Source organism: Poecilia mexicana, unplaced genomic scaffold, assembly GCF_051168715.1.
Source record: "Poecilia mexicana isolate PSO_F unplaced genomic scaffold, ASM5116871v1 scaffold_11, whole genome shotgun sequence".
NCBI lineage: Eukaryota > Metazoa > Chordata > Actinopteri > Cyprinodontiformes > Poeciliidae > Poecilia > Poecilia mexicana.
In genome coordinates this window covers 10,649,980-10,662,178 of record NW_028263380.1, presented here as the reverse complement: position 1 = coordinate 10,662,178, position 12,199 = coordinate 10,649,980, and the positions used below count along the sequence as shown (strand labels likewise).

Below are 12,199 nucleotides of genomic sequence, written 5' to 3'. Positions count from 1 at the left end.
ATTTTCCTCTTAAGATGGCGACACTGATAGGGCTTTTGAGTTAAACTAACATATGGAGCAAATTGAGGGGTCTCTTGATTTGATTTAGCTTCTCTCTGTCATTACTCATGTGGGGTAGAGATGTTTATGTAGGGTGGTGACTTGTAGAGGAAAATAGAGCGAGTGGAGGACATGGATGTTCTGTGTTTGTGTTTGTTTATTCAAGTGGATTCACGTGTTTATTTTCCAGTTTTGACGGTGCTAATAGCAAAATTTAAATCATATTTTTGGATTTTTAAAAATGGAAACAACATATGTGTTGCTGTTGCACTTGGACAAATACATCACAAATATGTATGCAGTGAATATTTAAACACACACATATTAGAATAAAAGCACCAGCTGAGCAATGTAGTGCTAGTTTTTGCTTACGAGAGGAATTTTGTACCGGGTGACTGAGGTCAGTTTATCAGTTCCTTCACTTTTATTGTGGCCAATGGTTTACAGTAGTTTTTTTTTTTTTATTTAAAACACATGTGTTGCTTCTCACACAAAAGAAAAGAAAATAAGAAACAGGGCAGAATTAGATTTTTTTCTCACACTCTTCTGTCGTTGGAAGACTCAGGACAGCCGTGGCTCTTTGGTTATGTCCCAACTGGAAGGTTGGGCTGAATCCTCACGTCAGTCACATGTTCGTAAATCCAAAAGTAACAAGGTACCTCTTAAATTAGATGAAAATGAGATCTAGATATACAAACCGGATTCCAAAAAAAGTTGGGACACTAAACAAATTGTGAATAAAAACTGAATGCAATGATGTGGAGATGCCAACATCTAATATTTTATTCACAATAGAACACAAATCACAGGTCAAAAGTTTAAACTGTGAGAATGTATCATTTTAAGGGAAAAATATGTTGTTTCAAAATTTCATGGCGTCAACAAATCCCCAAAAAGTTGGGACAAGGCCATTTTTACCACTGTGTGGCATCTCCCCTTCTCCCCTTCTTCTTACAACACTCAACAGATGGCTGGGGACAGAGGAGACCAGTTTCTCAAGTTTAGAAATAGGAATGCTCTCCCATTCATGTCTAATACAGGCCTCTAACTGTTCAATCGTCTTGGGCCTTCTTTATCGCACCTTCCTCTTTATGATGCGCCAAATGTTCTCTATAGGTGAAAGATCTGGACTGCAGGTTAGCCATTTCAGTACCCGGATCCTTCTCCTACCATGATGTTGTGATTGCTGCAGAATGTGGTCTGGCATTATCTTGTTGAAAAATGCAGGGTCTTCCCTGAAAGAGATGACGTCTAGATGGGAGCACATGTTGTTTTAGAACCTGAACATAGTTCTCTGCATTAATGGTGCATTTCCAGACATGCAAGCTGTCCAGGCCACAAGCACTCATGCAACCCCATACCATCAGTGATGCAGGCTTCTGAACGGAGCGTTGATAGCAGCTTGGGTTATCCTTGTCTTCTCTGGTCCGGATGACATGGCGTCCCAGTGTAAATGACTCCTGGCCCAGTGCAAACGGCTGAGCTTGTGGAGTTTGCTTAGAAATGGCTTCCTCTTTGCACTGTAGAGTTTTAGCTGGCAGCGGCGGATGGCACGGTGGATTGTGTTCACTGACAATGCTTTCTGGAAGTATTCCTGAGCCCATGCTGTTATTTCCTTGACAGTGGCATTCCTGTTTGAGGTGCAGTGACATTTAAGGGCCCGGAGATCACGAGCATCCAGTAGAGTTTTACAGCCTTGGCCCTTACGCACAGCGATTGTGCCAAATTCTCTGAATCTTTTGATGATGTTATGCACGGTTGATGATGATAACTTAAATGTCTTTGCTATTTTACGCTGGGTAACACCATTCTGGTATTGCTGCACTATCTTTCTGCACAACAATGGTGGAATTGGTGATCCTCTTACCATCTTGGCTTCAGAGAGACGCTGAAAACCTTATCAGAGCCTGTCTACAGTTTCTGATTGAGACATTTTGGTCTAATTTAATGAGCGTTATGTGTAAATATGAAAAAGAAACACACTGTAAGCGTTACACAGTGCATTGCACAGCCATGTGCTATTCCTCTACACAGTGCATGGCTGTCGGCCATACACTGTTTGCATTGTGCTGCAAGCCATATGATTTCATATGGTTTCTTTCCCCATCTCACCTTTGCACACATACACACTCACCCCTTCTGAGATACACACAAACAAGATGGTATGCATAGACTCATAAACACTCCCACCGACAGTCAACTTGACCACCAGCCCATTTCTAGATCGCTCTGGGACAAGCTGCACTTTATGTAAATAGTGCTTTAAAAATCCCATGGAACCAGTGGATGACATATTGGCATTTTGGAGGAGACACTAAAGGTCTGTTGTCTAAGTTTTGCTTCCAATTTTTCTATAAGGGTGTTTTACATTTTTAAGCATTTTTATTCTTTTCCTTAAGCGTTGTAAATTTTTGTTTGCGTTCCACGGGTTCATTCTGAGCCGAGTGTCGCAACAAAGATCTCATTATGGCTTCAGAATGATTGTGAAGATTCTCAATTCTAGTTTGAATGCAATTGAAAAATCCCTGTAGTAAAGCATGGCAGTGGAAGTATCATGCTGTGGAGGTTCTGTTTTCTTAACAGGGACAGGGAGGCGTGTCAATGTGGATGGGATGATGAATGCAGCTGTATGCAGGAAGAAAACCTGCACGAGTTTGCAAAAGGTTCAGGAATTGAATACAAATGGCGCTTTTGAAATTTTTATTTGCAAAAACAATTGAAAGTGCATCCTCTATTTTCCTCCTACTTCACATTTGTGTTGCACTTTGCATTGATCTAGCGCAAAATGTCCAAAATGCAAAACATGTCCAAAGAATATTAATACCTTTGCAATCTACTGTAGATGTTTAATGTGATTCAAACCTTTTAATATTTATGTTTTGTAGTTTAGGTGATTATTGCCCTCTCAGCTTCTTGTTAACAAGCCCAACAGCATGTTGGCCATGCAAGCCTGGCTCGTAATACACGCTGATAAAGCCGAAAACCACAATCCCCTTTTGTCGCACTGTGTAAATAAAGAAAGAGCCCTCATGGCAGCCAATGAGCGGCTTTATTTTTATCGCCAAAAGCTCTGTTTATTTTGAGTCTCGACATCTGAGGCGACTACAGAGCCTTTCCTCTGGACTCGGTGATGCCTCTGGAGGAACAAAAACGCAAAATAAGGACTGCGTAGGGTTTTCTTTCCTTCTGGTTTGTTTTCCAATCGCCCTTCAAACTGAAGTGGGGTTTTGGCTGCTTTGCACATGGTGTGCTGGAAGGGATGGACGGAGAAGAAAATAAAGGAGTACTACGACTGCAGTGTGCATTTGGTCTTCTTGGTCATAGTTGTGCCTATTGCTGCTGTGCTCAATGTTAGTGGCAACACAGAGGTTAGTGGAGGTTTTCCTGGCAGGTGGTCATTGTGGCTGGATCTTTATTTTTGTTTTGGGCTAGCATCACAAAACAAATTTTAGCAACATCCATTCCACTAATGCGTTATTATTTTTAAATTGGAGCTGTTAGAATACCAAATTGCAATTTGTCATGAAACCATTATTACATCAATGACTTCCTTGTTAATGCAGTGATTAGGAGTAGGATTCTGATCATTAATGACAAATTTGGTCTCCATGCACACGCTAAGCTGCTTTTTTAAGAGCCAGATATCTGGCATCCAGTCTTCAAGACCAATAAACGTGTCAGCTGAGCTCCGTCTAATAAATCTACGGCCGTGTTAGGCAACGACGCTGCTCCAGAATGCACCCTGCATCTTGTAGTTGCTCTGTTTTTAATTGTGATTTGTGTCTGAGAGCTTCACTTGGCGCTGTTGTGCTTGTAAATTATTTCTCCTCTCAATTTGTTAAAGCGTTACACCACTTACCCTCCTGTTGCGCTACGCAACGGGATGAAACATTTTCTCATAATCGAGTCGAGGAGATCCTCCGGTGACCCCGGGGTCAGGGGCGGTTGGCTGCGCCGAGCAGAAGCCAATACGGAACGAGCGCCGAAGAGGAACCAAAACTCAATAAGCGCGGCAACGAGGGGCGGGAGGGAGTTCAAGGCTGCGCCTTGTTGTGATGGAGGCCACGGTGAGCGCTCCAGTGGCTGCTGGAGTTTTGATGCTGTAACGTGAAACGGCTGGGGCGGACGGGGTCCACAATTCCCCTCTTTGTCTGGTCTCCACCGCAGCGTCACCCCTCTCTCCTCTCCTCAGCAGACCCTCTCAGTGGCCGAGCTCATCATCTCCGTCTCTGTCTGTTTCCCCACGACTGCCACCCATTTCGTCGTCTCAGTGACTGGTTTCAACTCCCACCCAGTCGAGCGTGACCGCTTTAAATTCGTGTCGTTCTCTTTTCTCACCACCTGATGATGTCTCGTCTCATAATTTCACCAGTCCGACGCATTTTAGCACTCATGTCTTTTCTGTGTTGTTTAACTAATATCTTGTGAAACCCGCCTCATCGTAATGAAACACCCAGGTATCCCTTTTCCCCAAAACTCTTTCTTCTCCTCTCTTTACAGTCTCCGGTCGTATCCGTCGGTTTTGCTAAGTTTCATCCAAACTTGGTGGTAGGAGGAACTTACTCGGGACAGATTGTTCTGTGGGACAACCGGAGTCACCGCCGGACCCCGGTGCAGAGGACTCCCCTCTCTGCTGCAGCACACACTGTAAGGCCCTTTTTTTTTTTTTTTACATAAGACACTGTTAAAAACAAGAAAATACAAGTGTTAGATCCCGCTATGCCTCTAAGCTCCATTTCCATCGATCAGTGGATCCAACAATTGTGCAAACTGGAATTATGAAAATAAATTTTATAAAGTCAATACACTAATTTAAAAAAAACTCAAGTTTTTCAATAAAAAGTCAATGGTTTTGTTTTTGGGTGTAGCAAAGATGACAAGAAGAGCTTGTTGGTGCTGCGTATTTTTGTACTGACTGAACAAACTCATTCATGTTTTATTCTAATTGTGTTTCAATTGTGAAATTGTTTTTTTTTTTTTTCTTCTTTTACATTAGCGGGATATTAAAGTTTTGCGCACATTTCTAATGGAAACGCAGCTACCGATCAGTTCAGCCTCCGATCTCTGCAAATACTGCTCAGGATCAGACTTATCAGTTTCTTTCAGACAAGGAAACATTGGCATTATCTAAACATTTGCCTGGAAATATTAAGATGTTGATATGAATGTGCTCCCGTACAATGCTAGTTGAAGCGAAATAGACGGTTCAACCTTCAGGTGCAAAACTCATTTAGGAAATCATATAAACAACAATAAATGGCAACAAAAAAAAGTCAATAGTTTAGAAAAAAGTAAGAAAAAAAGCAGAACATACAGTAAATTTATTGCAAAACAATATTTTGTGAACTTTACATAATTACTGTAGACCCAACAAAACCAGATTTATGCAAACACTACCTTTTTTTCCTGAAATGTTGTCTTCTACTAAATATGTTTTCTGACTTTTTTTTTTTTTGTATTACAAAATGTTCAGTTTTGTAAATGTCATATTTTGCATTTCAGGGTGAGTGTACAACTTGTTGTGAGAGGAAAAAAAAAAGAAAAAACACATCGAACAGATTGCCCAGTTTTAACTCCAGTGAACTTGCTCACTCTCAACAAATTACCAATGCATGGACACAAGCAGCAAGTCCTTTTATAGTCTTAGTCATGTAGCCCCTTGCATTGCCACATGCCTTCTGTATGGTAGTCTTGAAGAGGTTGCCGCTCTTGTCCCCTCCAGTTAGTGAAGTCTAGCTTACTAGCATGGTGCTGATTGCTGAATGGGCCCTTTGTGCAGCCCAGCAGACAAATCAATTACTGGCCAGTAATGATATAATGGCTTCACACACTCATGGATTTGAACAGCAGCACATGTCCCAAGCGTAAAGGGATTGAAAAGGACCACTGCACTCTGGCATGCAAGTTGCCTGTCAACCCTCTGTGCTTTTGGCCCTTAAAGTATCTCATTATGTCATGTGTTTCACTGTTTAACTGTATAATAGGAATAAGGGTGTTTTAACAAATTTCATATTATTAACAGCAAATTTTAAAGGTTCAGAAAACGGTTGTGGTTTTGTCAGCCTTTTGCAATTAGGAATCGTCTGAATATTTAACACACAGGATGTCGGATTGAAGAACACTTAAATGCTTCCAGGCAAAACGATTTTCCGGGATTTTGTTTTGTTTGCTAGGTGGATTTGTCAGAGATGTTACTTTAATGAGAACTGTCGTAACTGCAGCACGTTGTTTCGCCCCGCGCCCGTGTTCATGTATGTTGCCTCAACAGCACCCGGTATACTGCGTGAACGTGGTGGGCACCCAGAATGCCAACAACCTGATCACCGTGTCTACGGACGGGAGGATGTGTTCGTGGAGCCTCGACATGCTCTCTCAGCCTCAGGTAGTGAAAAATGTCACTCGTCAGACACGCGGTTCCCACAACCTGCCGGAAGGACTTGATATTAAAATTTTTACAGGGAAAAGCTGTTGTAGCTCAGTAGTTCTTGGATGTTAAAATGGAGCAAACATGTTTTTTTTTTACTATTATTATTATTTTCCCCTAAAAGATTTCTAAAAAACTGTCAGTTATTGATATAAATCATGACTTTGTGTGTACGTGAAGGCTTTGAAGTGCATAGTTTACCAAATCCATGACCTTCCTGTTTGTAGGAGACCATGGAACTCGTGTACAACAAATCCAAACCCGTGGCGGTGACAGGTATGGCTTTCCCCACGGGGGATGTCAACAACTATGTGGTGGGGAGCGAGGAAGGCACCGTGTATACCGCATCCAGACATGGCAGGTGGGTGAAATGCTTCGTGCCTTCGTGCAAAGCTTTGGTCAGTTTACCAGCTAACTAAATATAGATAAATATTTAGAGGTAAACTCATAACTTTAATGTTTTTTAGCCAGACCTCTGATGACCATTTTTAACAGCTGTTCAAATACCCCGTCTTTTTTTTTTTTTTTTTTTGAGCAGTAAGGACATGCCTAAGCCCTAAGACGTCATGACAATCACAACACTCTTCAGTGTGGAAGGAAAGGGAAGAGGACTCAGTGTTAGCTATGAGATGTATGAAGTTATTTAAATTGAATATTTTCTCTGTCAGCTGTTCATTCTGGCTCCTACAAGGTAAAAGTTTACATTCTCTAGGAAACAGAGTCTGCTGTTTATCATTACATTAGTAATGCTAATGAGCTGGTTGTTATCTATGATGCTAAAAACAGCTAATAATCTACATGCTGTTGTCAGTTTGTCTAAGAAATAAAACTGTTACAGCAAATCTGACCTCTTAGGAATGAATTATGTCCAGGAAAAGCAAGAAAATATATATTTTTATGTTAAATATAATTATTATAGAAATCTGTATCCACTGGTCAGAACGACAGCAAAGTCCAGGTTGAGGTTAAACATAGGAGTGTAGTTCAAGGAGAGAACCAAAATAATAAAAAAAATGATTTGAAATGTAATTATTTTCTCAAATTAGACACATTTAGACCTGTTTTTCCTCTTTTTGTCACTTTTTAAATACATATTCTGTGGATCAGTGTAAGGAGAAATCATCAGCAGCCGTCATGTTTACACTTATTTCTTTATTTATTTGATTTTTATTCTGGTTGTGGTTTTGACAAGATCACATTCACAAGAGCAAAAATGATGAACATAGCAATAGTGCACGTTAATTAAGAAATTTGACTTAATTAAATAAGCTAATGAAATATGAACTAGAAACTGGTTTAATAAGATTTCACTTTTTCTTTCAAGAGGAATTTGAATTGTGCCAAAGGAATCAAAATGCTCTTAATGCTTCATAAGTTGGCTGATTCCTTAGTAAATTGATCCCAAAGTCTCTTAGTGTTCTAAAAAATAAAAAATGCTGTTCAATTTTTAAAACTAATCATCAACGTTCGTTGTCGTCTTCTCCAGTAAAGCGGGCATCTGTGAAATGTTCGAGGGCCACCAGGGGCCGGTTACGGGAATCAGCTGTCACAGTGCAGTGGGCACTGTAGACTTCTCCCACCTCTTTATTACATCTTCCTTCGACTGGACCGTCAAACTCTGGAGCACCAAGGTACGCCGTGTGTGAGTCGATGTGTGTGCGAGTGTGTGTGTGAGGGAGGGAGAAAATGGCAGAGGGAACAGATGTGTGGGGGGTTGATTGTGGTCTCTGAAAGGTTACTTAGAGGGACTCCTGAGAGAATGAGGGGAGGGAGTTGAGTACATTGGATGAACAACTATTTGAAAATCAGTCTTTCTCTTGCTATTTGTGTGTTTGCGTGTGTGTGCATGCATGTGTGTGTTGGAGTAAGCTCTTTGCGATGTGTTGCATATATTTACTGTGTGAGTGTACTGTGAAATTAATCAGCAGAAGCCAGGAACTCTGATGACGGTGACCTGAATTCCTCCTCCCAGACGTTGTTATGCTCCAGGGCTCAGAGCTGTCCGGAGAAACACTGATATGGCATTTTCTCTTAGTAATAGTAAAGAAGGGATGCTGCGTTTGTGCTTTATAGATTTTAATCGGATAAGATTCCTAAATGTGTTACAAAAGCACCTCTTGTAATTGTTCCTCCAAAGTTACGTCTGTGATCATTCTGACAAATCAGCTAACACAAACCAAACCTTTTTTGTTCTTTATGTTTGTCATGCCAAAATGAAATTCAACAAGGTAGGCAAATGTAAAAATATGTATTGCAAAAAAAAGAATGAAAACTCCAAGAAATTTTATTCTCAAATTTATGAATGTAAAGTCACACAAAATCAAGTTTCCTAAAAGATTTCAGTCCTCCTGAACCTTTTTACATGTTTGCCACATTACAACAACATGCATGTATTATGTTGGGAGTTTATGATAGACTGACATGAAGTCAGACACAAAATTATCCATGGCTTTCAAAACTTAAAAAAATAAATAAAATAGAAGTAGAAAAAGTGTGGTCTATATTTTATATTCAACCCTTCCTGAGTTAAGAATGTCCTGCAATTGCATCTGCAAATCTTTTTTTGGTATGTCTCTACCAGCTGGGGATTGAATCCAAATGTACACCGCACTTTTCAGATTAAAAAAAAAGAAATGTGAAAACCACCTTCTGACTTTTTGTTGTTGCATAAATTTAAATCTAAACAGAATATGCAACATGTGTGCATGTGGAACAAAGGCTGTGAATACTTTTGAATAGCGCTGCAAGTCGGGTAGAGTCTACACATTCTTTAGAGATGTATACATAACGTGCGTCTTAGTCTTGGTCTTCGTCGCTTGTTACGTTTTGAGCACTTAACTTGACAAACGCGCAGAAGAAATGCTTTGCTTCTGTGTTCACCGATGTGTTTGTCAAAGTCCCCCGCAAAGCCCACCGAAAGCTCTGACAGGACGCCGCTGGCGCATTCAGAGAATCAGGAGGTGGGCGCTCCTCCTCTCGGCGCGTTCGAGTGACCTCGTCCACTCAGGGCATTTGCTTTCCCTCCAAACGAACGCGACGAGTTCCATTTGGCGGCAGTGAAATCCAAACAGTCACTGCTGTTGTCGGAGAGAGGCTGGATAAGAGAAAGGCTGGTTAAAACACTGACAGGACATTTTTGTGCTACTGAGACTGAAGTTTTTTTGTTCTGGGTGATTTTACGTGTCGCACAGAATTACTTAGAGAAATAAGAGGAACAAAAGATACTGATTACAGAAGTTAGTGGGAGGAAGCAGACTTGGGATTCTAAGTTCAAATTATTGGTTTAGAAAAAGCTGATGTAGACTTAAAAAAAAAAGAAACCGTTAAGAAAATCATCTTTATAAAGGCTTGCTGAATATGATAAAACACATAATGAATTTCCCATTATACCTACAGCCCGATTCTGGATCATGTTTTACTTTTCATACTTGGCTGCGACAGGCCCATAAAGCATTCTGATGCATTCTGGCGCAGGTTTGCAAGCAGCCAGTCCATAAAGCTTGAGCAAAGAGCCCTGTGACACATATTAAAACATTTCTGTGGATTTTCATCAGGAGAGCGTGTTATTTTTTTCAGGATTTGGAAATTCCCTCTCCTTTGAGGGCCACCGCAGGAATGCATGTCTGTCTCTCTTCCAGCATAACCCGTGTTTGGTGTGTGGGCAGGCACTTACCTGGAGGTGTGAAGGTGTGTGGCTACAGACACACCGCATATGTCTCTCATATATCTTAAGAAGGCAGTTTTTTGCCTGGGCTGAAATCCCCTGGAGGTCGGCCTTCAATCCTCCGGTCGCTCACGCACGCACACACACACACACACACGCATGCGCGCACTCGCAGATCGACTGAGAATTGTTTTCGTATTGACTCGCACGTTTGCCCTCACGGTTCAAAAAGGCCGTCGTACAGAAGCCTGGTAATGTTTTTACTCTCAGCGGTGCAAATATTGTGGTTAGCGAGACCGTTCTGCGCCGGGCCAGAGTTTGAAGATGTCGCGACAGCTGGGAGTGGGTTTATGATTGTGCATAACTTGAACCGCCTTGCTCTCTTGACCCCAAACCCGGCGTCTACTAAGTGATTGGATGAAGTATAATAATTCCACTTCTGCTCTCTGAAGAAGTTAATTAAAGGCCTGCGTCACTGTCAGTTCAGGTGATTGTTGAAGAGTGTGGATCAAGTCTGGAGCTGAGCGTCGGTAGGTGTCTTTGGAAATAAGGTTATAGCAGGGGTCTGTCCCGGTGTGCTCTCACACAGCACAGAACACGAAAGGATTGTAATTAGATGAAAGTGTGTCAGTGCGGCCGCAAAACCTGGAATTAGCTTAAACCTTAATAGACACGGTGAACCTGGGTAACAATAATGAAAAGCAAGAGTGTCTCCATTACGCTGTACAACAGATGTAATCTTTCACTCTTGTTAAGATTAATTAATATTTATATCCAACAAGACGCGCTGCTCCGCATTGAGCTCACCGTTTCAGATTTTAGCCAGTGGAAGAAAATTTAGTAAAGAGAATCAAAAATCGGACACTATGTGGGAGTGCCTTTGCAAACGTAATTGATCCGTTTTAAATCTGATGGTGTAAAAACAGCATTTTAGTGAAGCTGAAGGCTCTTTAGACGAGGATCGTTCTTCTGGCAAACGCAATAGAAACACAGGGGGCCTAACAGCGGTCCGAGAAAACTCTCCAGGTTCCTGGAAAAGGTTGCTGTAATAAAAAAAAACATGCGTTAAGTTGCTTCTTATTTACCTGTAAATAGTTGACACTGAAATTTCCTCTCAGTACCGCCAGAGGCAGTCCACACTGGTACCACATTTTGTGAGCCGTGACACAAAAGAGCTACTAGGACAGAAGTAATTTTATTTATTTATTTTTTTATGCCAGAATGTTTTGATCAGTGTTTCTTCTATTAATGTTGTTGTTTTCCTTAGTACTGCAGCTCATCACCTTCCTAAAATTATGACCTGTGTCATTTTTTTTTTTTTTGCCTTAAGTGATTTTGACAAAAAAAAAAGACGAAAAAAAATCACTTTTGGCAGAAAATCACTTCGGTCGTTATTTTAGGAAGGTGACGAAATACTTCATGTCTTGCCCAGTCTAAAATTAATGTTTTGCAGCTCGGTCTTGCAGAGTTCTGATAACAGAGTTCGGGTCCTCCAGTATTACTTTATTGCACTCTATTAAGGTATGGCTCTTTTGCTCAGACGTGCAAGAAGCTTCTGTAGCCTGCTATCACTGGAAAGATAATGACAAGCAGGTACTTTCTGTGTGGCGCCACTCGGATTAAACTGTTTTGAGATGAGTTTTGAAACTTTTCACAATCTGAGGAGACGGTGGAAATGGCCAAAACAGAAGCTTAAGCCTGAATCAGTTCTGTTGATTTTATGTAAGTCGTGTATAATTTTGAGTTTATACCCAACGTGACAGATTTTTGAAGCCAATTAAAAAGAAAAGCGTTACTGCAGGAAGATGAGTTGTGATAAAAGATGACGAGTGAAGGAGGAGGACAGTGAGCGAATGGCACGTCGAGAACTTTAAACGTCGGCCCAGCAACGCACTGAATGTAAAAACCGCGAGGCAAAGAACAAGAAAAGAGTCCTCCTCCTGTCATCTGACTGGAAAACTGTTTCAGTCGAAGCTCGAAATGTACTCGGACGTTTGTTTACGCCGCGTTTCTAAGTGCCTACGTATCGTCTCCTAGAAACTTTGTAGCAAGACAATCAGCAGGCAATAGGG

The 12,199-nt window shown here is 41.1% G+C and overlaps 1 protein-coding gene across 1 annotated transcript in view; it reads left to right on the top strand.

Moving 5' to 3' along the window:
- The window catches only part of dync1i1a (dynein cytoplasmic 1 intermediate chain 1a), a 48,431-nt gene that overhangs the window by 23,791 nt on the left and 12,441 nt on the right, over positions 1 to 12,199 (top strand). Inside the window, exons 6-9 of the mRNA XM_088009953.1 lie at positions 4,540 to 4,686; positions 6,308 to 6,421; positions 6,691 to 6,824; positions 7,950 to 8,094. Coding sequence (XP_087866079.1) covers positions 4,540 to 4,686; positions 6,308 to 6,421; positions 6,691 to 6,824; positions 7,950 to 8,094 — 540 coding nt within the window. The remainder of the gene's footprint in view (positions 1 to 4,539; positions 4,687 to 6,307; positions 6,422 to 6,690; positions 6,825 to 7,949; positions 8,095 to 12,199) is intronic.